Source organism: Arvicanthis niloticus, chromosome 7, assembly GCF_011762505.2.
Source record: "Arvicanthis niloticus isolate mArvNil1 chromosome 7, mArvNil1.pat.X, whole genome shotgun sequence".
NCBI lineage: Eukaryota > Metazoa > Chordata > Mammalia > Rodentia > Muridae > Arvicanthis > Arvicanthis niloticus.
This window is the reverse complement of record NC_047664.1, coordinates 77,778,410-77,806,067: the sequence shown is the minus strand read 5'-3', so window position 1 is coordinate 77,806,067 and position 27,658 is coordinate 77,778,410. Positions and strand designations below refer to the sequence as shown.

At 44.9% G+C, this 27,658-nt stretch overlaps 1 protein-coding gene and 1 non-coding gene across 3 annotated transcripts; one reads left to right on the top strand and one right to left on the bottom strand.

The window, feature by feature from the left end:
* Positions 1 to 1,113: 1,113 nt before the first annotated feature.
* Hopx (HOP homeobox) lies at positions 1,114 to 27,658 on the top strand. Of its 2 annotated transcripts, none has more exons than XM_034509411.2 (3): positions 1,114 to 1,439; positions 20,351 to 20,507; positions 26,854 to 27,658. In XM_034509411.2, exons 2-3 carry the CDS (start codon positions 20,364 to 20,366, stop codon positions 26,929 to 26,931), a joined length of 222 nt encoding a protein of 73 aa, XP_034365302.1. In that variant the 5' UTR covers positions 1,114 to 1,439; positions 20,351 to 20,363; the 3' UTR covers positions 26,932 to 27,658. The 2 variants fall into 2 exon arrangements, with proteins under 2 accessions (XP_034365302.1, XP_034365300.1); XM_034509409.2 differs by lacking the exon at positions 1,114 to 1,439 and adding an exon at positions 20,114 to 20,240.
* Positions 23,297 to 23,400, bottom strand: LOC117713243 (small nucleolar RNA U13). Its single transcript, XR_004607414.1, has one exon. It is a non-coding gene; the product is annotated as a small nucleolar RNA U13 (small nucleolar RNA).

Genomic DNA, 27,658 nt, shown 5'->3' with positions numbered 1-27,658 from the left:
TTTCCACATCAACAGGTTAAACAATGAAAGAGCTCAGTTCATAGTGTGGTTTCGAGGATTTGACAGAGGAGGAAAACTTTGCGAAGTGATCCACACAGAGCCTGGCACACAATCAGTCTAGATCCAGATTGACATCATCACCCAGGAAGACTTGTGTTTGTTTGTTCCTTGGGATCAAACATGGAGCCTCATACACGCTGGGCAAGAGCTCCACTCCTGAGCTATACCCCCCCACCTACATGACCATTACTATAGCCCTGGTTGTCAGGAGATCAGTGAGACGTAGACCACGTCGTAAAGAAACCTGGAAGGCAAGCGTCCAGATGTGGTCATAGAAGAGTTAGAAATGAAGGAGCCAAGAGACAGGAAGCTCGAGAATTCCTCTGGGAGCGGGGCTGGCTGGGTCTCTGCTGTCTCCTACACAGGATGTCTCAACAGTCTCTGCTGTTCTTTCAATGTAATTCCAATTCCCAGGAGAATCAAGTGGGCTTTATTTTCTGCAGGCAGGTGAGACACATAGGACCAGTGCCTGGGAAGGCTCTACTTTGTGCTACATACACAGATACTCCCATAGATGATCTCAGTGGCCCAGCGTCGCCTCCTCCTCCCTCTCCAAATCACAACCTCGCGGGTTCATTGCTGCAACTGCCAACAGCCTATCTAGCTAATAAAACAAAAATAAACCTGGACCCCTGGGGTCCTTACACCCACATCCATACTCCAGCATCTCCATCATGGGTCACAGGAGCCCCTGTTGTCTGACTCCATCTTCCCACAACCTCGCTCACACGCTGCCTTTCAAAAGGAGCTTCAGCAGGGGAATCTTTCAACCCTCAGATAGGAATTTCATTTAAAAAGAGCAAATGCAGAAAGAAAACTGAAGAGTGTTCGAGGGAGCCTAAAATTGTCTCCTACCGGCCTGGCCCTCTGCTTTAGTTGTTCCTTGTTTGTACATTCTGTGTCCAAAAGAAAACAGCTTTTCATTAATTGGGCGTTGGTCCAGGCGCTGAGGTTTGGCGCATTGCCCACAGAGTTGTGAATTCAGCCTGGCAGACCAAAGCTTTGAGAGGAGGCAACATCTACCCGGAGTCCAAATAAGGAAGCTGGGGAAAGAGCCAGGGGCCTTCTGCTCTTCCACGTCTCTCAGCAGCACCTTCCTTGCAGGAGATCTTGGTGGCTAAGGGCACAGGGCTGAATGAAAAGTTTCACCGGACTCTCAGAAGTCACCGCCTAAGCATCAAACCTGATTAACCAGGACAGACGTAAGGTCGGGCGACTTTCAGTGGTTCCCGCCTGCCCACGCTGCAGGTTTTTCAGGTCCCTGCTTGAGCGTGCACTCCCAGGCGTAAATAAACGTGATCAGTCAGCCAGCAGGCTATTTAAGCCGGCAGGTACCAGCATCCGCTGCTCCCCAGCCCAGAGCTCGCCCAGTCTTCCACGTAAGTAGCTTCCTACGGTCGGTCAGCCTTGAATGCGGAGAATGAACTTGCCTAGAGATGAGCGCAAAATGATAGAGTTAAAACATTTGCTTTTCTGTTGGAAAACGGTGGAGATCAAAGAGGGGGAAAATGAACGCTTACACTCTTGCCTGCTCTCCACCCCCCACCCCGTGGCTTGGAGTCAGAGTGCTGCTGGGGGTGAGAAACCAGGTCTTTTGCAAAAGGTGTGCGCCAGATCCTGGTGAATTTGGATCAGGGAAGCAGAGAGCTGCTCATGGTTGTTTTACTGATTGTTTCTTTCTGTTTTCATCACCCGGGTAACTGTTCTGTATCATTTCAGCATTTAAATACCAATAACCGTCGCTCTGTATCTCAGCTTGCTATCTAAACACAGTAGCGTTTAAAATATGTATTTTGTGTTGGTATGTGTTTGGGGACTCGATATCTGCATTGAGGAGAGGTGTCTGGATTTTGAACTTGTGGTGTTACATGCTCCTGTGTCTTGTTCTCCCGTATATTTACAATAATAAAAACAGCGATCTAGAAAAGAGACGACGCTGCCCCTCTGGCATTTCCAGAAAGTAGAGTTTTGTGATTTTTGAGTTCAAATGGTGTCCAGGTATTCAAGGTCAATTTTTAGGTGGAGGAAGAGTCATTGAATAAAACGGAACAGGGGGTATCACATATTTTAGATGAAAAGGCCTTGAAGACAGATGCCAGCCGTTCCCTGTCGCTTGTCTCAGCGCAGGGGTTGTATATCCAGGGCAGGTACTGAGGAAAAAAACCACAGGCTGGGTAGGTGAGAGAGAAGAGGGAAACTGGCTCACAGAGGGCTGAACTTCTGTGTTGCAAAAATGCACACAGCACAGTAAGGAGGCAAACTGACACCAAGGACCTAGTCTGTCTGTTTAGGTTGAGAGGCTTACATGATTACCTGTAATCTCAGCGCTTACTAGGCTGAGGCAGGAGAATTGCTCTGAGGTTAAGGCTAGCAGAGCTTCAGAACAAGATCCTGCTTCAAACAAACAAAACAAAACAACCTTTAGAGTGTGATGCAATTCTGGGACCTTTCCCAGGTGTTTACCATCAACCCATCAACCATCCCCACCCCAAGGAGTTTTTTTGAGACCAAGTTTCACTATGTAGCTTGGGTTGGCCTGGATATGTAGACCAGGCTTACCTGAATGCACAGGATTCACTTGAGTTCAACTCCAACACGCATTTTTTTTAAAAGATCTTATTTCTTTTATTTTTTAATATGTTTTTACATGAAATAGAATTTTATTACATTTTTTTCTCCCTTTCCTCCCTCCAGCCCTTCCAAGCCCTTTCCCCTGAGTCCTTCCCATGCTCCTCCCTTACTCCCAAGTTGATAGCCTCTTTTTCTTTGATTACTAGTGTTATATATGTACACTAATATATACACATGTACATATATACACATATACATATATACACATATACATATATACACATACACACATATATACATATACACATACATATATACATATATATACACATATATATATATACACATATACAGTTTACACACACACACATATATATATATACACATATCATGCATGCATACACACATACACACACACACATATGCAAACCGAGTCCATTTTTGTTGATGGTGTGTGTGGGTTCAAGGCTGACCTCTGCTTTGGACAACTGTTAACGGAATTCATTCTCTAACACACATTTTGAATCGAGTTTCTAGATCCATGGGAAGTCCATGAATGCTAAATCAGAGTTGTGCCATGCGTGTGTGTATGTGTGTGTGTGTGTGTGTGTGTGTGTGTGTTTTCTTTTGTTTTGTGTTTAAGGAGCTTAAAGTCAGTAATGAAGGAGCTAACAGATTTGTCAGGTAGGGGGATGGGCTTACACCCTCACTGCAGCAGGCATTTTCTAACCACCAAACAGAAGCCAAGCCGAGTGTGATGTTTGTAAAGGTCTTGTTCCAGGCAAGAGGGGTTTCTCTGAGCAATGTTGGGGCCTGGGAACAAGGGGAGATACAAGTTACAAGGGTGTGTAAGAGGAAGACAGGTGAGAGACAGCAGAGGTTATGTGTGAACCAATCTTCAGTGGGATAAGACGGGTCAATGGTGGCCTGGAGAAGAGGCTTGGGGTGTGGGGCTTCCCGAGAGGCAGATGAGATCCATCTGAGTGATGGATGTTTTCATCTCCCCTTCCTTTTGGTGTTTTTGAAACCCAGATTGGTTTCAAACTCACAGCAATCCTCCTGCACCATCCTCTAGTGGTCCCCCCAGGAAACACTAGGTTTCCTGATATTCCCAGGCAAAAGCATGAGTGGGTGACATTTGTCTTCCTGACTTCTGTCATTCCCACTATCCTCCCCCTCCTCCTCCCACCTGTGTGGATGCAGGTGCTGGTGTGGGGGTGGGGATGGGGCCTGCAGGGCCCCACTGAACCTGCCCTGGCCACTGAACTTGCCCTGGCTAGCTGCCTCTGTTTTACAGTTCGACCATCTGTGCTATTTCTAAGGTCTCATTCTCTCAGGGATTTGTTTACCTATCTTTGGCACACCAATCAAAGTTATGATGTTAATAGACAGTAATTGCTTAATGAACCTTTGGTTCATTAAATACGTTCTAACAAGATAACCTATCTGAGAGTACTTTGAACTTTCTTTCTTTCTTTCCTTATTTATTTATTTTTGCTGCTGTTGTCGTTTGTTTGAGTCAGGGTCTTGTGTAGTAGCCCACCTGGCCTCAGATTTGAAATGTGGCTGGGGCTGCTCTTGAACTCCTGATTCTCCTGCCCCTGCCTCCTGAGTCCTGAGATCATAGGCTTGTACCATTAGGCCAGCTTTGAAATGCTATATAAATATAATTAGCACTTTAATTTAAAGCTAGCAATTAGGAAAATCACTTTCAGGTAAAAATATATAATCCCTATTCGTCAGAATTAATTCTAAACAACTGAGAGAAAAAAATATCAAGATTATAGGTTTTCAGTCTAAGTCACCGTCTAAGAATGGGTCTTGCTAAATTGTCTTTTCTGAACAGAGGTGAAGTTGAACTCAACACTGAGCCGCAGAATGTAGCCTCTCAGAAAAGACTAGGCTGTGAGCATCAGGGCAGTAGGCCAACACTGGGTACCACTGCTGTTCTGTAGCCAGAACTACATCCTGCCATTTACAGTTCATGAGAAAGAGTTTTTAGAGAAGCAATGAGTTCACACAGCTGGCAAAACCTGTGTGTAGAAGTGACAGACTTTTTTCCTTAGATGACTTTTCTTTGAATACATCTCCCTTCAGTTATTTCCAAATCCTGTGTAGAATGGCTTATTTCAAAGGTCACTTGGATTTTTGCTCTTAATGGCTATGCTGTGTAGCCTGGGCTAAGTTATTTGAACACCAATGGATTTTTTTTTCAGACTTCCAAAATGCCGAGTGAATAGGGCAGTGGGTACTAGAAGTGTGGCCTGTGGCCTGGTGGGATGCACAGAGTACCAGCCCATCCAGATAAAATCAGAATGGAAGGAGCACTTTCCTGCCTGCTTATCCAGAACATGCTAGTGGGGATCAGGCTTGCTAAGGATACAGATGAACCCCACTATACAATGGAAGATGTGTGTCTTGGTGGCAGTGCCATAGTCTCCTGGCTCACAACCTCTGGATTTCGGTTAGAACCTAGGTAGGTTTGTTATTCTAATGCTTTTGAGCCCAAGAATGTGTGAAATTTGGAATGAGTGAGGTATGACCATGCAGGTGTAGGTTTGCCCATCCCTTTCAGTTGCCCAGAAAGTTCCTGAATAGTCTTCTACAGACGCCAGCACAGACTAACCCTGGCAGAAGACAGTGCAGACTACAGAGCAGAGCAGAACACAGAGGCACTGGGACCTACTTTCTCAGCTACAATAAGCCAGGACTGAGACCCGGAGATTAGAAGTCTTAATTGAATTTTAAAAATGTATTATTTTTCTTACATGTGTTTATTGTGTGTTGGGAGTGGGGGGGGGGGGCGTATGCCACAGCAGTGTGTGGAGGTTGGAAGACACCTTGAAGCTGTCTCCTGCTATAAGGAGCTCTGAGGACTCAATTCACATAGTCAGACTTGGCAGCAAGGACTGCCTGGGCCATCTCGAAGGCTTACAAGGGATTATAAATAACTGCCTCTTCCCTTCCCTGTTGAAAATACCTGGCTGGGGCAATAAATTATCTGATCCTCTTTGAATAAAACCCATGAAAGTTCAAGAGAGCAAACTAATTTCTCTGGGATCTTAGCATTCAGTCAGGCAGCCTCAGGGACTCATCCCCCACCCCCACCCCCCAATTTTGTCTGTGCTGTGGCACTTACATCCATTGCTAGCGGGTTCTGTGAAGGAAGCTTTGTACCTACATTGACAGGAAGAGAACTGCTATATACATCATCCCAACAAAAGGAGTTCAGAATAAACATAGGGGGCTTAGGGGTTGTTCCTCACAAGGTTGAGTTAGTCTATTTGTTTTGGGTGACTACTAGGTCGTGGCAAGTGAAGCACTATCCGACATAGGGAAGTCCCCGTTTCTTATACCTTACCCAAGTGGTTTTCATAAAATGTGACCAAACATGAAAACCCTGCCAGTTTGTATGCAGTTAAATGGGTCTGTCCTCATACGGTGGAAACAAAGGAACGGACTCCAAGACAGACCTGGAGTCAGTTCTAATCTTAGAGACCACTAAGCAGGAAACTAATGAGAGCCATGCTGGCCATTGGATCTAGATGAATCTAGATGGAAATTTCCTGGAATTCTTAAGGTCATCACAGATCTGCTTACATAATGTAGTCTCTGTTGATGTAGTTCCATTTCCTGCGTGTGTGGCTCCTCCCTAAGGAAATTTACATAAACAGCTCTCCTTAGTGTCTAGGCTCCCTCCACAGTGTCTAACTTCCTAGTCTACTGGTGGCTGGGAGTGAAATTTTATATATATATATATATATATATATATATATATATATATATATATATATAAAATTAGTGATTCTGAAGCACCTGTAACTTCATCAAGCAACCCTTTCAATCTTCATCCTTTTCGGGGGGGGGGGGGGTAGCTGAGAATTCTGGGAATCCTGACGCAGGAGGGAAGGAGGCAAGAGGCTCTTTTTCATTTGCACGCTCAATCTGGGTCAGAGTTCAGACTCCAAAGAGCTTCTGGATGACTAGACAGCCTCAGGGACAGATCTGTAAGAAGCCGTAAGAGGACCAAGTGCTATGCAGCTTGGCTAAGAGAAGCCTAAAATTCCTTTCATTGCTGCTGGAAGGCATGGGAGCCAGCGGCTAGTTGCTCACTCTGACCTTCAAGGAAAACATTCAAGGTCAGGGATGAGTGTGGGGCCACAGCACAAAGCACATTACATTGTATGCCATGACGCACCCTGATGAATCCGAAGGTACAGAGAGATGCACAGGCAAGGTCTGGAAAACAGACTGATCGCCAGTCTTTCAGTTGTTACGTCTTTGTTCATTTGTTTGTTTAATTCGGTCTTATATTAAGACTAAGGCATCTGTTAACTAGGGGCTGGAGAGATGACTCAGCAGTTAAGAGCACAAGCTGCTCTTCCAAGGAACTCAGTTTCAATCCCCAGAACACACACAGGAGCTTACAACCGTCTGTAACTCCAGCTTTAGGAGATCCAGCTCTTCTTGGGCACCTCTCTGGGCACCAGATCCATACATGCTGCACAGAGAGACATGCAGGCAAAACATCCATACACACAAAATAAAATAAAGTAATAAACACTAGGCATCCATTGATTCATACTCACAAGACCCTTCCTTAGGTCTTACATATTATGTTTCCTGATTTTCCTGTTTTTAACTCAAAACTGTTTTTAAAATCCTTATTTCTGATGATTATCTTTTGTTCTCTCTCTCTCTCTCTCTCTCTCTCTCTCTCTCTCTCTCTCTCTCTCTCTCTCTCCTAACAGGGTCTCATTACATAGCACAGGCTAACCTTGGTTTCAAGATCTTCCTGTTTCAGTCTCCCAAATGCTGGTATTATTGACAGGCACTATGTCTGCTGCTTCTGTTTTTAATATAGATTTGTAACTGTGTATTCATAGTTTGTGTTGACAGCTTGCATGGCCGTCTCTCCTGACTCCAGTCCCCACAAATGATTCTGTAATGATCCTTCATTGTATGTTCACACACTAGTTTCTGGCAGTTAAGAGACTAGGGGATGTTAGATTCCTGTGTTTCCTTAAAGCTGCATGGAATGTGGAGCCCACTAGAAGAAACAGACACATGATATACAACTAGGTGCTTCCCTAGTGTTTTAATAAGAAGCTGAGTGACAGTCATTCTAATAGATTCTAGAAACATTTCCTATTTCCATATGGGGCAGAGGTTTTCTAGACAGAAAAAAAAAGTTATAAGAAGTCAGTCCATCCTTTTGTTTTGAGTAAAAAAAAAATATTTAAATTATTTTGCCATTTAACGATTTCAAAATTTGATGTCATTCAGTTACCTAGCATTGTATCTTGAGCCATTGGGAAAGCTGGATCTGTACCTTGAATTTATGATAGTCTTTGTTGTTTGTTGTTCGTAGAGATTTCACTGAATCCTACAAAAATGACCCGAGACAACTGGGGATAGGGTGGCAGCAACTAAAGGTGTGGAGGTCCACACCAAGTGTGACCTGTTCAAAGTCCCATGGGGATGAAGTTATAGAGCCCAAAGTTCAGATTCCCTGAGGCTCCACCTAGTATCTTTCTGCAACATGTCCGAGGGTTAGAGAAATACTCTAGGTTCAGCATTCTGTCCCAAGCAGAACTTTCTAGTATATCTGTCCTCTTAGGTTTCCTGGTGATGACTAGGCTAAAGCTTTACATCTGCTGTTTGTCCCACTAGCTGAACACCTGTTCATAGAAGCAGCTCAACTGTGAAAAAAAAAAAAAGTCCCATATAACTGAGTATCCTGGCAACAGGCAGCTTGGGTAGTTGGACTTTGGCATAATTTGGCATTGTACAAGGTGCCGGTCTCTTTGTTGCCTAATCATGGTCATAAAGTAAGGATGGTATTTGGATCATAAAAAGTAATAATTGATTAAACTGTGTTTGAACTAACTGATAACTCCATTTTGTCAAAGAGTTTCCCCTGGACTTTTTAAAATGTACAAACCATCTGGGGAGCATCCTTGATTCCTTCAGGCAGAGTGCAATGGCCTAAGGGGATGCAGACAGAGCCCTAACCACCTGATAGTCATCCCTTCGACATTACAGGCCCCTAACTACTTACTGTTTCTTACCATGTAATTTGGGTTGAGGAAAAATACTGTAGAACCACTATACAGCTTCTCAGAACAGATCAATAAATCACGGCGCCACATCTCCAGAATTACAAATGCACAACCATCTTCAGGGTCAAGCGATAAGACTGAGGGCATTTTTAGAAAGATATTCTAATTTTAATATTTGAAAGTGAAAACTGTGATTGAACGGCTCCAGGACACGAGAGGCTCGTCGGCTTCACTCTCCACAGTCCAGACCTTTATTATGTGTCTTTAGTTACGAGACTGACTTCTGTCACTTGCGTTTACTCTGGCCTCCCTTATACTTTCCATTGAAAAATTCATCACCCTACTTGCAAGCTAGTGATCTAATGAAGCTAATTAATACTTTTCTAAGCCACTTTAATTTGGGAATTAAATGAGCAACCAAATTTAGTAATATACTCCAAAACATATAAAGAAATTCGTTGACTGCCCTTTTGTTGTATTCGGGACAATTTTTTTTTTTTCATTACAAACTGCAGAAAGTTGATGTGTTTGTTATTTGTTTCCAACCTTGGTCGTACAAATATTTTTAGCTTTAATAGTTCTCTTCAGGGAATACGAGAATTTTGTTCCATGAAAATCTCTGATGCATCAAACATCGAGTATTTGTGAAGATGAAATTTGATCCGTCTTCGTATTGCACAAGTATCTCCTTTTTCAAAATTCTCTGATCTGAAGTTCTCTGAACACCTGGATGCCGGTGGGAGTCTCTGGGATGGAATGCTTTGGGCCCTTTGTTTCTATGTGGTGGCAGGACTGACTCTTTGATGTAATGGATTTTTGTCCTTACTAAGCTTTAGCATGCTGTGCTCTCGGTCCCACAGCAAGCAGAGGCCCTGAGCCAGTCTTTCCCTTCCTCCCAGACAAAAGTCTATAAACTGCAAAAGAAGCAAATGCTCAGGAGATGTGAAGCCATGGAATATCGACTTACCTTTAACCACAGACCTTCAGTCTTAAGCTTCTCTAAGGGTTAAAGCCGGCTTCATCCTCATTACCGTGGCCTACATCTTGCTAATCCGAAAAGCATCAGAGACAAGGAGCTCCTGTCCCCTACCTAAGTGACACATCTGACAGATAATAAGAAGGCCAGACGCCCCAGTTTGCTTGGGATGTGTCCACTGTGGCCTACTGTATAGCTGTGCTTATTAAAAGCATCCATCTTACACATGTGTTCTAGCTTAGATGAGAAATTATATGGCTGCCTTAATTTCACAGGTTGAATATTAAAAGGCACCAAGTTATTAGGGTGTCCCATTGGCCACTGAGTCGTCCTCTGGAGTGGGAATTTGGCACAGTGTAGTCATCAAATCAAAGCCTCTGTAGGCCTCAGACTAGGCCTCTTTCTCCCATTACTGGCACCAGTAACCTATTATTGAGGAAGACCATCGTATGGCCATTCAAAGGCTATACTACTCAGATCACCAGGAATTTAGAAGAGATATCATCCCAGAATTCTCTGGCCCCAAACCTTGTCTTTGTGGATGAAGACATAGTTCCAGTCCTGTGGAAATGTGTGTCATCTCACACGATTCGGAGTCGCTTCATGAGTATCTCATTACCATTGATCACTGGGGCATACAAACAAGGAGCAGAGTTTTTAGATACACCTTACTGTGAAGAAAACCAAGTTTCAAATAATAACACAGCCAAGCTCCTATGGGAACTGGGAGGAGAATTTAAAAGGGAATTGATCTCTGGCTCCCTGTCAGTGTTCTGCTCACCAGTCCACATTAGTTAATCCTTTCATTCAGTCAGGAGGATTTAAATGTGTCCTCTACAATGTATCCAGTCCAAACCCATGAGCGTTCTCTCTGTAATGCATGCTACATAGTCAAAGGCCCCTAGTTTCTGCTTTTCTCTAGCCTGCCCTGAACCCTCATCCAGGCTGTCCTTATCTGATAGTGCCACTTGGCTTGCTAAGAGAATGTGATACAAAACTGCAACTTGTGCCTTTCTCTTGGATGTCTTAGGTAGGATGAGAAAGAAAGGAAAATACAAAGATCCCTTGCTGAGGATCTGCCTTGGCTTGGAGAGGGGTTCTGAGAGAAGGGGTGCCTGGGAATGGTGAAAACAAATGACTCAAAGTCAAATCGTGGGTCCAAGCTGGTGGCCTGTGCTCTGCTGGAGACAGCTTTCCAGACTGCCTTTTCTTTGTTCTGCTTTTTCTGGAGATCTCCAGACAGCTCTGTCTCTAGACAGCTTTCTCTTGCTATTCAGTGTTTGAGACAGCATGTTCTCCCAAACAGTTCTCCCTTGCTATTCTAAAAAAAATTCTCTGGCTAATTCACCTCTTGCCCAGTCTTTTATTTTACATATTAAACCAGTCGAATACTCCAGATTCCCTTTCGATTAGCCTAAGAATTAGCATAGCATGACCTTTATTCTTAGGAGACAGCAAGCACACATTTTCTTTTAACATTTCAAAAGAATTCAGAGATCTGTCTGCTTCTGTTAAGCACAAACAATAAGCTACCTCAGTGGGACCATGTCCTAAAATTACCATTTTTACCACACCTGGACCTAAATTAGTTCTGTCCCAGGCTGACCTTGAACTCAGGAATCTGCCTGCATTTGTATCTTTCTGTCAAACTGGCTTATAGTGTAGCTGCCTCTGTTCTTCTAGATTCATGAAGCCCTTTATAATTAATATTGTATCCTTATATTTTGCATTATATATTTTTTAAACTCATGTTTTTAGAGTTCTTTTCCATAGCCTTAAGGGCTTTCCCGAAGGTCCCAGTATTTACCATTTTGCTAAGACATTAGCCACACCCTTGCTTCTCGGACTTGTGCTGTCTTTGATGTTAACAGTCATTAATGTTAGCAGGGAGGACATTCCATGAAGGAGGAACATAAAATATGCACACTATTATATAAACAATCCTTATGCCTACAGCAGTCATGAACACTCATAGAGGCCCATGCCTGCTGGCCCTGTTCCAGAGGCAGAAACGATATCATTCTGTCCCCACCAAGGCCATAGTAGATCTGGCAATACTTGGCCTCTTCATTATCACCCATGATTAACAGCATAATTAATCAAGTCCCAGGCAGCCCGTGTCTACTCTCTTCCCCCTCTGCTGCTCTCTTCCATTGGTGATGCAATACAGCCTTAACTATTACGTTTCCATGTCAGGATGAAGGAAAGTCATACTTCTCGAAGTGAAAATAAATTCCAATAAGAATTCACAAAACACCTGACAACATTTCAGGGACTGGCGTAATCAAAATTGTGCTATAAACCCCCAAATCTTCAGAAGTTTATTGCAAGTCCCATTGATATCTGAATCAAAGCCTCATTTCCCAAGCCAGTTTCTAATTAAAATGGTTGGTTTTTTTTTTTTTTTTTTTTTTTTTTTTAAATCATTTGCTTTCCAAATAAGTAAATGGCTTCACTGGGGTATTTTGACAGGATAATCTTCTTTGATAGTAGTAATTACACCTATAGTTGCATTTTAGCTCTTCTCTAGTTGTTAGCCTGGGAGTCTATCTACAGTTCATATTCATTCTGGAGAAAACTTTTCTGAATTCATGAACATCATTATAAAAGGCAGACCGCTCGACTGCTCACACGTGCACATCACCCTCATTTGCCCGTTTATTCCCAGATAGATTGGCTGAACTCATCACTTGCTTCCCAGCAAGCTCAGAGGAGCCTAAAGCTTTCCTACGATCTTTGGCACTCCCCCAGACTCCACACACGAGACTGAAACAGCCAGGCAGTCAGCAGGCTCCCAATGAAAAGACACCCGGTGTCTGTGAGAAGAATTGTATGTTAAGGATCAACTAAAGATGGCCTCACGGCTGGAAGCCATTCCCAGACACCTGCCCCACCCCCTGGTAGTTTTTCATAACGCCTTCCTGTTTTCTGAAGAGGATATAGAAAAATCTAAACCATAGCAACATACGTTTCAGGAACTTCCACAATCGATTCAACACAAATGTCGAATCTATGATGTGACAGCAACAAGTACACCCGGCTGCTCTTGCCAGAGGTAAGCTGCACTCTGTTCTGTTGAATGCTGCAACTTGTTCTGGTTTGTACGCCCGTGTTCTTCACCAGTGGCGTCTTTCAGCTATATCTGCACCAATGAGAGAAGAGCATGTGAGGTAGGAGAGCCTGTTGGTTTGAGCTCATTTTCCTGGCTTGTCCAGCTGGGTCAAGGCTGTGTCTGCTCACTAAGAGTCATGCCACAGGCAGACAGGACATGGCCTCGCACATGATCCTGTGGCTTCACATAACCCTACTTTGCCTTTTCCACAACTCCCCAGTAATGGCCATCTGTTCACTCCGCTACTCAGCAGGGAGGAAAGATGGTGCGGTAGTTAAGGGTGTAAGTGGGGAAGTCAGGCTTCCTGAGTTTGAGGCTCCACTCTGTCAATTAAAAGAGTTGAGATTTGAAGCACCCAAGTGATTCTCCTGTCTCTGTTTCCTATCTTGCCATGGAATTGTTGGAATTACAGATGTATGTCACCACATCAGCCTTTGGGGTAAAAAGTGGGGACTGGGGATAGAACTTAGGTCAGTCAGCACTTTTATCCATCCCCCTCCCCCAAGCCTCTTCTCCATCCTATGAATGTAGCCTCAGGGAAGAAAGAGAAAGCCAGGAGGAGATGGTGGTGGGGAATGAGCAGAAATTCACTCTCTATTTCTTCACAAGGTAGACTAGAGTAGCTGGCTAGCCAACTTAAGGCACAAGCGATGTGTAACAGACAGAAGGTAATCTGAAGGTGAGCGACCCTCACCCGGCTCGCCAGCTCACCCATCAGCATCTTCTCACACTGAAGCTACGGCCTCAGCATTTGAGGAATGGTTCTAATTTCCAGCATTGGGCTTTACTATTCTTGAGAGGCTGAAAAAGAGAGATTGTAACCCAGAAAGAGTGAAAATTATAAATGGTTCTTTCTTGGTGTCTAATGAGGACATACCTTGCTGAACTCTTAGCTTCCATCCCTTTAACCACACAAGACACACTTTAGAGTTGTGAGCAATGCCTTTGAACACAGCAAGGGAGGTTACCCCAGCACTGGCTTGAGTAAGGTGTGTGTGTGTGTCTCCTCTTTATGGGAGTGAACAGAGTATTTCCCACTGAGTAGCACTTGAGATGTCAAAGTATTTGAACATTTTTAAAAACTACATTAACTCAAATTTCATTTTGAAACTGGTATGTGTGCATTTGCATGCATGTGTATGTGCATGTTTTGTGTGTGTGTGTGTGTGTACATGTGGAAGTCAGAGAACAATCTCAGGTTATATAGTCTTCAGGTGCTTCCTTTCTTGGAACTTCACAGGTAGACTAGAGTAGATCAGGCAGCAAGCTCATAGTGATTTCCTTGTCTCCTCTTCCCTTCTTGACATTACCAGGATTACAAGTGTTAACCACAACATCTGGCTTTTTACATGGGTTCTGGGGATTCAAACACAGTTCCTCAAATCTGAGAGCAAGCGCATTTCCAACATAGTCCTCTCCCATTTCTGAGAGCAGTAGGATTTCTAAGGCAGAAGAAAGCAAATGTGAAGAAAGAACATTGGGAAACAGCAAACTGAATCGAGAACAGCACAGGACCTTTCTGAACGATCAGAAAATGTAGGACTAACCAAGAAAAAGACAGCATCTCATATTTTTAAGACCTGGATGACTCAATGACAGATGCCCAATTCTATGGCAAGTCCAAAATATCAGAACCCCAGCATGATGTCATCTCCGCCCTTGTAGGCATGAGGCTCCTGGTGTGGTCCCTAGCAACCAGATGAGACAGCATGGATTCAGGTAGTCACCTCAGTCTTTCTGCCTTGAGTCATATGATGCATATTCTAGAATTGCATGCATGCATTCCCGTCATTGTGAATTAGTGGTTCTGCCTGTGCTGTAGCTGTCACACTGGTCAAAGGAGAAGAGGATCTCCTGTCTTACAGGATACACTTGGACAAGATCTCCAAGAGACGTGAACTTTAGCTTCTTCATATGTCAGATGGTGTCAGAACAAAGTTTTAATGGGCTACATTCCATTATCCCTTTTGATTAATGTCAAGTAAATACAAGAGTTTTAAAAAGAAAGGCAGAGAAGTCTATGTGAACGTCATCCCAGAAGCCAAGGGAATGAGGCTGGAGAACCCAGTAGGTCAGCAATGGCCCGGGTCACTTTGACAAGGATCTTCCGTTCTCACCACACTAACTCTTCACCAAAGGTGATGGATGATTACAACAGTGTCACAGACTCTGTGGATGATTCATTGATGGCCTGTAACTTGTGATATCCGCACAGTTTAAGGAGCTTATATTTAGAGGCATAAATCAGCCTGATGCTCATGAAACCATCAGGTGCCTTTTCTCTTTCCTGTAGCTAAACTAAGATAAGAGGCAGAGTGTTTGGCCTTCCCCTGACTCCGCAGACAAGTTAGTTAATGTTTCTTGACTGCAAAACAAGACCAATTATACTATGGTTTCAAAAAGGGGGCTTTGAGAGTAACTATGACCTCAACAGAAAACCAGATCTCAGCACACCATGATCTCCATTGCTTATTCCACGGCCTAATAATCTCACCCAGTCTCTGTCCCTGCTTCTGAATCTTTCCATCTGACCTGGAGTGCGCGTCTGGGGACTAATACTTGATTGTTGTGGTGGAGTGTGTGTGTGTGTGTGTGTGTGTGTCTGTGTGTGTGCATGTGTGTGTGTCTGTTTAATTCACTAAGCCATTTTAAATTGCAAAATCAACTTCTGACTTCCAAGAGCTCTGGAGAAGCAAAACAGTCAGACTTATAGCAGTCAGGGATGAGAATTCCTAGTAATTAGCTTTCCAGCCATCGATCATCATTGTTCTGATGATCAATGGAAGCCACAAAGCTAGCCTGGGGACAAAGTCCACACTCTAAAAAGGAAAATACTTCCAATCCCTTCTGGGCTGGAACAGGAAATGCTTTCACACAGTAAATAGTCATCAGATGGGGCCTTTAACCCTACAGGGTCACAGAAGCTGGAGATAAAAATAGCTTAGAGAGGGTTAGATTGTATTCACAGATGACAAGAGAGAGTGCACAGGCTCTGGCAAGCATTAAGGACCGCACAAATGCTGCTGAAGAGGCAGAGAAGCAGGATGCTGTGGCTCACAGGGGAGTTTTACTTTGGAAGAAAATGTTGATGTAAATGTCCTGTAAAGAGAAACAACTGTACATCCTGTAGGCCAACAGGTCCAGCCCTTGTAACCACTCTAGAGAGCAACCCCAGGTGGATTTCAGAACCCCTGGAACTGCCAAAGAAATAACACTATTTTTAAAAACTAAAACTTATCTTTCAAACTTACTTCCCTAAAATCATCTCAGCTTACTGCCTACTCAGACGTTGAGACGGCACAGAGCCAAGAACAGGTAGACGAGCCGAGCCCTAAGAGTTTCCAAACGCTCACAGTTAATTTCAGTAAGAGATGACCATAGTTGGAACACTACCCTTGTCTCTCCCACACTGGGTTTGTAAAATGTGGTTCTCATTTGGGGGGGGTGCAGAATAGTCCTAGATATAGCCACAGATGATCCTGAGACTTTGCAAGGCTTGACAATGACTGTTCTTCACTCCAGGACAGTGGTAACAAGGCTTCTGTTTTAAAGAACACCTCTTCTCCTGGCGTTTCTGTCATGGGTACTGGAATGTAGGGGCAGATGAATATCCTGCCTTCTCTTTTCAATTGTTCCATTTAGGGCTAGAGATAGAACCTAGGACCTTGTGCGTGCTAGGTAAGTGTCCTACCCACTGAGCTATACTATGCCCCAAATATTTTAGTTACTGTTCTATTGCTGTGAGAAGACACCATGACCTAACTTATGGAAGGAAGCATTTAACTGAGGGCTTCCTTACAGTGTCAGAGGCTGAGTGCATGAACATCATAGTTGGGAATGTAGCAGTAAGCATGGCACTGGAGCAGTTGCTGAGAACTTAAATCCTGGTGGCAGGCAGTAGCAGGGAGGGGTGAAGAGGAAGAGGGAGGGAGAGAGACAGAGAGACTGGGTCTAGTGTGGGTGTTTGAAACCTCAAAGCCCACCCCATGATGATATATTTTCTCCAACAAGGCCACACTTCCTAAGCCACCCACCAACGGGAAACCAAGCATTCATATGTATGAGCCCACTGGGGACATTCTCTTTCAAACCACCACACAGTCTGCCTTTTTGTTAGTTTCTAAGAGACACTGAAAGTTTGGGTGAACCCCCTTCATCTTCTGTAAAGCGGTAGTTAAGTAATCTGTGAGTAGGAAGATCCCCCTCTTCCAAAGCAGAGACCCATCACTTCTCTTGGAAAAGTAGCCACACAGCGTTTTTTTCTCACTTGGGAAAATACAAAATGTTTGCAGAGTCAATTGCTTACAGGCAGTTCACAGTGAACACAAGAAAAATATGGGCAAAGAAAACTGGGAGATGTCCCTGAGCAGGGATTCACCTGGATTGTCAATGTAGCTCACACTTGGTAGCATGCTTATCCAAAATGCATACAACCCTGGGTACACTCCCAGGATGCACACATGGGCACAGGTACACACACACACACACACACACACACACACACACACACACACAGAGAGAGAGAGAGAGAGAGAGAGAGAGAGAGAGAGAGAGAGAGAGAGAGAGAGAGAAAGAGAGAGATGGTAGGTAGGCTCAGAAGTTCAAAATCTTTACCAACTATATAGCGAGTATGAGACCCTGTCTTAGGCAAAAAAAAAAAAAAAAAAATCCATCTGCTTTACTCCCGTGGCCAACTCCAAACCACTGGAATAGGTTTATGGAGGTGAGGAGAATTTCTTTCTCTCTTGATCGAGTATTGGTAACATTACGGAGAAGTCATAATTCTGGGAGAGGGGGATGTTTAAGAAGGCAGCCAAAGCTTACAGAGTTCATAGCACTTTGTATGAGCTAGTTAATATAGGTAGATATGTTCAAAGCAAAGGACCACGGGCTCAAGGGACGTAAAGCTGTTTGAGCCATACCACGGTCAGCCCAGGCTTTGGAACTGATTTAGAAAAAAGGCCAGAGGTTTTCATTTGAACTCTCGAAAAGGCTTGTGCAATGACTTCCCCAACCCCAAAAGAAAAACCGCAATGACAGGACACATTGCTCTGCGAGGTGTTTCACAAGATGTGAGCGACCGCGGCAGTAACACTGGTGTTAAGATTAAAGTTTACAGGGCTTCCAAATAGCTCTCAGTTCTTTGTATCTGAAACTGTTTAGACTAAGTTCAGAGAAACTTCTCAATGGCTACTTTATTTCCTTACTGGGACCGGTTGAGAACCTTTACGAGGCCAATGTTACCAGGGTGGTTTGATTCATACAGTAAGAGAGAAACAGAGCAACAGCAAACATTTGCCTACCAGGGAGGGCTGAAATAACAGTGCGGGGCTCTGCAGAGCAGTAACAAAAGAACCTGACATAGAGCTCTTGCATCCCCACAGAAAGCTAGGTGCTGGCAAAGGACCCTCCCACAGTCTCCTTAGCAGCCAACCAAGGCCAGTGGTCCTCCACCAACTCACCGTAGCAATCTTTTAAAATCAACCAGGACCTCCCCCATATAACCCCACTCAGTTTGGTAACCGAAAACCACAGAAATCTAATAAAATAAAATGCACTTGATCCTGCATAGCAACCCATGATATATATATATATATAATCAGCAGTTACAAAAAACTGGGAAAGCATAGTGCACACGTCCAGGTCACGTTGCTGCAGTGTGATATTTCTGAAGGCCTGAGGATTCCAAAGGGCTTCAACAGAGGTTCTGGTGGAAGAACCAGCAGGACCGTATTAAATGGAATGGGTAGAAACCTTTCTAGGGCAAGAAGTAAAACCAGAGGCAGCTGTCACCTCTGCTATGTCCTTTCAGTTGACAGATGGAACAGTGGTGGCCTTGGTGGACAGCTTAGGCTGGGATTAGTGTCTAACTAGATACACTCCCTTTGAAAATGGCGACAAGCCCTTCCCTGCACTCACACTGCTACCCTCCTAAGTTTCTCCTACTAATCTGAAGACAGACTGCCTTACTTACTGTAAGGGGGCTAGCACACCACTGGCCTGGAACCAACACTCAGTATTTCCACTCTAGAGTTCTGGCCATTGTTGAAATCGGTAAAATCTTTGGATTCTCTGCCTCAATGTCCCTGACTGTGAGATGACTTTCAAGAGAGTGTCATAGAAATGGGGGGGGGGGGTGCTAACAGGGAAGGCATTTCTGACCCGGACTCTCCATCGCCTTGGTGCAGAGACGAGGATCCTTGGTACAAATTTTAACTAGAGGGACATCTAGTTCCCTGAAAATGGTTTGCTGGTGACTTGGCAAATGCTTTGAGCCCCAGTCCCGCGTAGTCAAAAGGCTTCTCCTCCTCTGTGAAATCTCCTCAAGGGAACTAGAGGACAGGTAAAAACCTTTATTTAGGAAGTAAGAGGTGTAAGTCACAGGTGACAAGGTTGGAAGCCGAGCACAGAGAGTTCACCCCCAAGCACAAACCACATCAAAAACCGGCTCAGGACTCTGCTGGGGGTTTCTGCAATTGTTTGTTAACAAGCCAGAGTGATGCCCACACTTCTGCTCGGCTCTTACATCAGCTAAGGCTAAGCCTGTACAGAATCTACGGCCAAGAATATCTTGAAGACCAGCCTTCTTTACCTCCCAGTTTTCAACAGGGAGCAAGGGAACACACCTGGTTGTTTTCTTGGCCCCACGTCTGAAGCTACACTGGTGTGGTGAGAACCCAACAGGAAGGTTGTTGTCGCAATACTCCAACAATATCTGTCTTTAAAGCGAAGACACGCTAGGAGGTGGACCTATTTTTCTGTGCAGAAGTCTAAGGTTTTAAATGACAGTTGTTTTTGATTCTGTTTAATTGGATAGATTTTGAAAGGTATCACCCACACACAAGAGAACGCAGTGAGGCAGGTAGGCTCTTGGGATGGAGGCTTGGAATCTGGGGTTTAGGTGCATTCTGCATGCTGGTGGCTCAGCCTCCTTCACGCCACCACCCGGCCGCAAATCGTAAATCATTGCCTCTGTGTTACCGTTTCCATCTCTGTACATGTACATCGGAAATATCTGTGAAGTATCATCTACAATTTTATAGCCGTTATTTTCGGGCAGTTGAATTTTCCCTCTGTGATTTTAATATACTTCAGATTTTCTACAGCACGTGCCATTTTGTAATCGGGGCTGGGGCGGGGGGAATGTATATATCTATTGGTGGTATTGTTGTTTTTAAGTGCGGTCTCCATTTCTCCAACTTGTGCAGTGGGCATCTTTCCCCAAAGTGCGCGGTGCTCAGCGCTCCCTGGCAAGGCCCCCACGTGCTAGCCCGCAGCGGAGGCGGGGTGTGGCGGCCCGGGAGGCGTGCCCACTGAGACTCGAGCCCAGCCCCTCGTGTGTCCTCAGTCCCTAGGGCAGCTCCGGATCTCCGGAGACAGCTCTTGAGGCGCTTCCTCTACTGTCCCCTCAGAGTAGCAGGCGGGAGGCGTCTTCTTCCTCCTCTCCATCCTTAGCCAGGTTGGGGACGGTCCCGGGGAAGGAGGCCCCCAAACTCCTGCAGCGCGGGGCGCCTCGGTGGGAGGGGGCAGACGGGCCTCGCTCACCCGGTGCATCTGCTTCCCCTGCAGACGCGCACGGACCATGTCGGCGCAGACCGCGAGCGGCCCCACGGAGGACCAGTTGGAGATCCTGGAGTACAACTTCAAGAAGGTCAACAAGTACCCGGACCCCACCACGCTGTGCCTCATCGCGGCCGAGGCGGGTCTCACGGAGGAGGAGACGCAGGTGAGTCCCCAAGCCTCTTGCATCCTCGGGTACTGGCGGGTCCCCGCGCCTCCCGCGGGCCTCCATCACGTGTATCTCAGTCCCTAAATCACTCCGCAGCTTTCTGAGCGCCCAGTCCACCTCCACCCACCACCATCCTCTTTCTGGGTTTCCACTGCCTCCCAGAGCCGCCGGCCCCTTGCTTTCTCCTCCTGTAGTGGGAGCGTGTCGCCTGCTTTCCTTTCGGTTTCCCAGCTCTTAACTCTCCCCGCTGTGCTTCAGGAAGGTTTATTCTCATCCGGGTTGTCACGGTTTTTTAAAGGGACGTTAGCGATCAGCTGTAAATTCGGTCCTTGGGTTTGTCAAAAGACGAAACTAAGGCGAGGGTAGTGTTGTGCGGGCGTAGGGATAGGGGTGGGGGACGGGACCTGCCAGGGACGTTAAATCGCTGGTCCCATCACATCGCCACATCTCGGCGCTGCACCTAACCGGCACACTGGCATCCTTCAGGTTCAGGTTTTGTTGCTGTTTTTATTAATGCTCAGATTCTGACCTCCAGGTTCAGCTTTAGAGTCATTCTCTGGAGTTTCCCAAGAAGGTAGCCCTCAGTCACTATGGCCGCAGTACCCGACCCCCTAGCATGATGATAATTTGTCTGTCCCTCGCTATCCCATTATCCCGAAAAATTGCTTAGGGCAGAGATCGCAGTACCGCCTGGCGCAGTGTTGGAGCCAACCCTCCCTTCAGTCCAGTCTAACCTCTGACTTCTTTCTTATTCCCTTTGGGTGGTGGAAAGATGATTTGCTCCGCATGACAAACTATTTGGGAGTCGATCCTGTTTCTCTCAAAGCATTTCACACCGTTCAGTTCTACCCTGAGCTGCGATATTCTTATCCCTCCAGTTAATACACTGGAGGAGGAGGGGCTTTGTCCTCACTTCACCCTGCTCAGTTAAAGCTTAAAACCTTGTAATGAGTGCTCCCTGGGATACTGGAACCAATATCCTGAGCCCTGAGTCCTAGATGATCCTTGCTAAGCCGGGACAACTTGGAGAATTTACCCATAGGTCCCAGATCAAATAGAAAGGCCATTTAACCAGAATCAGAACCCAATAGAAGATGATTTATTGTAACCCAAGTCTAAAAGCTCATATTTCTTGCAACTCATCAAAAGGCAAGCTGTTGGAGCATTAGCATTTTAAACCCCATGCTATATTTAATGATGCAGAGATGTGTGTCATGTCTAAGAACTAGACTACTGGCTGTTACGGATGCAGTGCCAACTAGGGAGTCAGCAGAATCGCCATGTTTGTCTCTGTCCTGTGGTGTTGGAGATCAAAGCTAGGGTCTTGAGCATGCTGAGTGCACACTGCCACTGAGCTGTGCCACCGGTCCCGTACTGACCTTTGGAGTGATAGATAACTGTTATACATTGTTTCAGATACTTGCTGAGTCTCTGCTAGTTTTGTCACTCTCTTAAGAGAGAAAGCACCGTCAGCTCAGTAAAGGAACTGATGCAGAGAGCTCAGGTTACTAAAACTGAAGCCAGAGCACAGCCTGCCTCCGAATTGTAGACTCTGGGCCTCCATCCCGTTCTCCATCCTATCCCCTATCCATTCTTGCAGAGGAAGGTTGGAAACAGCTGTACGGGGTGATGGGGGAAGGAAGGGCAGAAAGATCGGCTTACCCACGCATTAAGCAATGCTCATTCCAGGCTATTGGTGATCTTTCCTCTGGACTTACCTGCTATTAGAGAATTGAAATGTAACCTAGCATGGGCTGGAAGAAAGGGCATCTCTCTGCCTTTCAGTGGTCAGGATCAAACAGTGCAGAAATCTACATGACAGGGGTCATGCCTATAGCAGTTCTTATGTCTCCCCTCTTCTGCCATTCTCAAGCCTGACAAGAGTGGGTGTGGGTGAGTCAGCCTCATGGGAGGGCCTGGCTTCCTCTTCCTGCCACAGGCCGACACCTTCTTCCTCCAGAGATCTGCTGCAGCTCAGCTTACCCTCACATTCCTGTCTAGACCTGCAGGAAAGTGCCTGGAACCCAGAGCTCAGAGTCTCAGCAGAGCAAGCTTCAGGAACAAGGCTTCTGCTTGCCCTGTCCTCTCTTGCCCAAGTCCCATCTCCCCATCCTTCCTAACTCCACGCACCACCTTCATGAGCACTGGCATATGAAGGTGATTTGTAAGCTACTCTAACATTTACATTTTAAAAGATGTCTTCTACAAAAAAAAAAAAAAAAAAAAAAAAAAGTCCTGCAGATACAAAGTCCAGTAATGAGATTGCAAAACAATTGCTTTCATCTGTAGCAGGTCTTTAAGGATATTTAACAGAAATTTGTGGAGGCCAAGTTCTTCCCAATCTGTGATTTCTACTGTCAGCACAGCCCCTGACGCTCTCCCTTCTAGTGTGGTCCTCTTCCAGACAAAATGAGATTTATCACGTATGCCAGAATCCCCTTCCCATCCAGCCACCTCCAGAGATAGACCCATGCATGCCCTTTCTCTTTCTTAGAGAGTGAGACAGGCAGGGTCTTCCTATGTAGTCCAAGCTGGCATGAACCTACAACTCCTCTGCCTCAGCCTGCTGACTGTTGAGATTACAGACAGATATTACAACATCCAGCATCACATTCTTTCCCTAAAACAAGTATTGTGTTACTAAAAGAGATATGCACCATCCACTCTTGAGAGATAGTTACTAATTCACGCTGTTCACACTGTGGCAAAGGTGAGAAAGACTGGAGGAGAAGCTTTCTGGCTGGGGACCTTTGTGGACCTCCTTTTCTTTTTCTCCCCACACTGTCCATGAACTAGGTAACATACCAACATCCCTATAAGGCTCGAGGGAGGCACATCTCAGAAATTGGTGTGAAAAGCCAGTCATCCTGTTGATGAGTCACAGACGAATCTGTAGAACTTGTAACGGCCCTACTATGAAAGTCTCTGCTATGGGGAGGCACCTGCAGGAACCCAGTGCAGTGAGAGCCTCTTAGAGAACTTGACTTGCATTATTGTGATCCCCAAAGGAGCTTCTCATCACTAGTGTTCTGTATGTCTCCTACGTTTAATTTAAATGAAATCCTACAAAATCCCACTCCCTGTGTTTTTTAATGTCTGGAAGTCAATGTAAAGGATAAAGGGGGCTGGGAACATTCCCTCCTTTTCACCCCGAGAGGCTGGAATAATACAGTATTCTTCATATACCCTCACGTACGCAACACACACACACTTAAGTACAGTGTAGTTGGCATTGGTTCTTGAAGAAGTTCCCAGTATTTTTTTTTTTAATCTCTTTTTGATGTTCTGGACTTGTTCCCAGAATCCAGTGTTTTCAGTTGTTGGATGCTTTATCAGTGGGATAAGACCTCTAAAGGTCTCCCTCTGAAATGAATGAAATGCTAGTTGTTAAGAGAAAAGAGCAAGAACAATGTTGTTTTGCCCCAAGCCTTCCCTACCTCAGTGTCCAATTATCATGTGTTCACTCGAAGTAAATACGTTTCCGTCAATGAACGGGTAATGAGAGCACCCATTCATGAGCAAGCCAGAATCAATGTCTTTCCCAGGGGACAGCTGCAACAAAGAAGGGAGACAGACAAAGCCAGGTGGAAAATTAGTATTTATGTGAGTCAGAAGCTGCAAGATCCAGGGCTAGACAGGAAAGAAGCTAGCGAGAGTGCATTTTGTCACTAGCATCTTGTCTGCTGAGTTATGATATATAATCTTCATTGAAAGATTCCCCCAGAAAACAGCTGAGCTGTTCTCACACCTCCTCCTAACCCTCAGTGCCAGGGCTCAATTTATTAAGCATTTAGATTGTACTTTACAAATTCACAAATGTGGTCCAGGTCGAAGCTATTTTGGGTAATAACCCCTCAATACTCTGCATGTGAAGGTGCGGGTGGCTCTTTAGAATGAGGCCAGCTTAACCACTTTGATATGAGTCCTGATAGAAACTGAGGTTTTTTTCCTCCTTTCTAGGTTTTAATTAGTCTTTAAAGGCTGCCACTTATTCTACTCTAGTCCCTGGAAACCCTATTTAATCAGCACTTGCAGCTTTGAAACCCCCACAGTCACCTCATTAATGAAGCTGGTGCCGAGCTGCTCTCAAGCCAGACCCACACATACAGATTAAAAGAAGAAAATGTGCCCAGTCTTCACAATCAGAGTCAGGTTGAAGTCAACATTACATGAGCCTTCTCTTCTCCTTAAGATTAGTGATGCCCATACGGATGGGGTTCATTGGTAGGGTGCTTGCCTAGCATGCACAAGTCATAAGCTCCATCTTCAGCACTGCATAAACCAGACACCGTGAATGGCTGTAACCCCAGTGTCTGAGAGGTAGAAACAGGAGGATCAGAGGTTCAAGCTCTTCCAGATGCATAATAAACTCAAAGCTAGCCTGTGCTACTTGGGCCTGTTTCAAAAGCAGTAACAGGAAAAGGGAGGAGAAATTAATAATAATAATAATAATAATAATAATAATAATAATAATAATAATAATAATAATAATAATAGTTGTTATTATTATTATTTCCAAGAGTGAGTCCTACAGAGCAGGTTTTACTCTGGTGGTCAGACCATTTGGCTTTCTGTTGCTTTACTTTGCTGCCACCATCAGGATAAGGGTGGGAAGACAGCTGCTCCTGGCCAGGGCGAGGCTCAGCACGTGGGTCTGCAGGTGGGTAGTGTCCTCACACAGCCCATGCTCAGCCCACGAAGCATTAATGGGAGACTTTCTCAGTCCTGAATGACAGACACCCTGTCGCCAGCACTTGCCATTTAGAGGCTCTTCTGTCCTGTGGTTCACATTCTTCTGGGCTTATGCTCAAACTCTTCTCTAACTCCTTAGATCACAGAGAGCCCAGGCTCTTCTCCAACAGGGCCCAGCTACTGATGTGAGGCTGAAAGCGAATGTCAAATAGATGTTTCCCAGCGGACCACCTCTGTCTGTAGTACATCTCTGTGTAATACAGCACACCCCAGTGTGGCTATATCATAGCACTACTGTCTTTTTTTCCTCACTGCCTGCCCTTTCATTCCCCCTTCCCCTAGACTTAAGAAATGCACAAAGGACAATAGAGGCCACCAAAGCTGACCGAATCCTCTACAGACGAGCTGAGTGACTGATACTATTCTGAGGGGCTTCTTGCCGCTAGTCAGTGACAATAGAGATGACCATTGCCTGTGCCTACACCACTCACTTATCCCAGCAGTTTGATCAATTAGACCAGTGCTACAATAACCTGACCATTATGGATGTACCCCACGGCATGTGAGGTGTCAGGCTCAAGGGGAAACTCCATCCCATCTTCCCGGAGAATAGAACCTGATGCTTCTGTTTCTGCATCAGGGCCTCTTCCAACTGGTTTCTTCAAATCCCAGTTTCCTTCTGACCTGGTTCAGAGGTAGTCTAGTCCCAGGACCCTCCATCTGAAGTAACATTGTAAAGGCAAGCCTGGTTGTTTAGTGTGTGCCACATCACTTTAAGGCTTATAGAAGGGGTTGGGGATTTAGCTCAATGGTAGAGCGCTTGCCTAGTTCAGTCCTCAGCCCTGGAAAAAAAAAGACAACAACAACAAGAAAACAAAATAAAGCTTATAGGAATGTCTTGAACCTCCTTTAGCACCAACCTAGAAGCATCTCACTGACGTCTCTCAGAAATCGGTGTTGACACTGGCTAGGGGTAAATATTTGAGTGATGACACTGAGCAAGACAATTCTGATTCATGGGTAAACCCACTGCACACCTTCTGTTTCTGCTCAACAGTCCACTCCGTGGATTCCCTAACATGTCGTGGTCCAAAGTCATTTAGTGCTTAGTTGTGAGTTGTTTACTGAACAAAATTTTACTAGAACACTGCTGATGAGCAAAGCCTGTGCTTATGTCAGCACCAGTCATAAGATAGTAAACCCAGAGACTAGAGATCATCTGGGGCATCAAGGTGTTGTTTCCGTTCCTTTTATTCATTCAACAAACACCGATGAGTCGTGATTCTTAAAGATGCCATGGCGGTAAGATGACAGCCCGGGGGTTCCTTGGACCTTCCATTCCAGAAGATTGTTCGTGCAATTAAAGCAATGAGGTTGAAAGTCGTGTGACGTTGGCAAAGTACTATAACAGAAAATAAGGAGAGCCTGCTTTTAATAGAGTGGTCTGGTTTAAGCTGAGACCCAAAGGAGAGAGAGGGAATCAGATGAAGAACTTCCTGAGGCAGGGAAGGTTGGCGTCATGGTGCGAGAACCATCCCAGCATCCTTTGCGTCTCTCCTTCCCAGTTGGACCACACAGTCTCCTCAGGGATGAAATAAAACATTTTGACCTTTCAGTATGTGATAGATAATTGTTCGCATCTCTCTTTCAGAAATGGTTTAAGCAGCGCCTGGCGGAGTGGCGGCGGTCAGAAGGTTTGCCTTCGGAATGCAGATCTGTAACGGACTAGGGAGCCAGGCCCTTGAGCTTGCTCCGGGAACTCCATCTGTTCTTCCTTGTCTCAGCTTACCCAGGCTGTTTTGATGTTTCAGTGCAGTGTTGAATGTCTCATTGTTTGTTGTCGTGCTATTTAACACAATGTGTTTTTAAAATGTATATAACTAAAAAAAAAAAAAATAATAGGAAGCATTTTTAATGCAGTTCTGTGTACAGCATTGGTTGGACTGGGAATGGGGTGTGGCTTGCATTTCCCTTTGAATTTTAATGAAAGATGAGTGGGAACACTTTTTGTTCGCCTTTGACCAGCACCTTCCAGTAACAATTCACACGTACCATCCACTTCAGAGCTGTCTGGCTTCTGTTGAAAAGATAATAGAACAGGCAGGGGTACACCTCCTCGGTCCACTTCCCTGTGCCTTTCCTTCTGCTTCACTTGACACACTGGTGGTTGAATGAGAACGCAGGTGCAGTTGAGTCACTCAAATTTTGTATATTTGAATTATATATATATAAACAGTTCCTTCTCTTACATCTATGTTACCTTGGAAAGCAACCTAGCTTAGCAGCTACAGAGTAGCTAGTTTAGTAGCTAAAAAAATTAAAAATAAATAAATAAAAAAATACAGTCTAGAATTTACCTTATTTAAATGAACTTATTAAATTTATTTTGCTGAATAAAATGAACTGCTTTTTGTCTTAAAAATTATATTCTAAATAAAAAAACTTTAAGTTGAAAA

Coding starts and splice junctions, on each gene's coding strand:
- Hopx (XM_034509411.2), top strand. CDS start 20,364: ATGTCGGCGCAGACCGCGAGCGGCCCCACGGAGGACCAGTTGGAGATC. Junction 20,508..26,853: donor TCACGGAGGAGGAGACGCAG/GTGAGTCCCCAA, acceptor TCTCTCTTTCAG/AAATGGTTTAAGCAGCGCCT.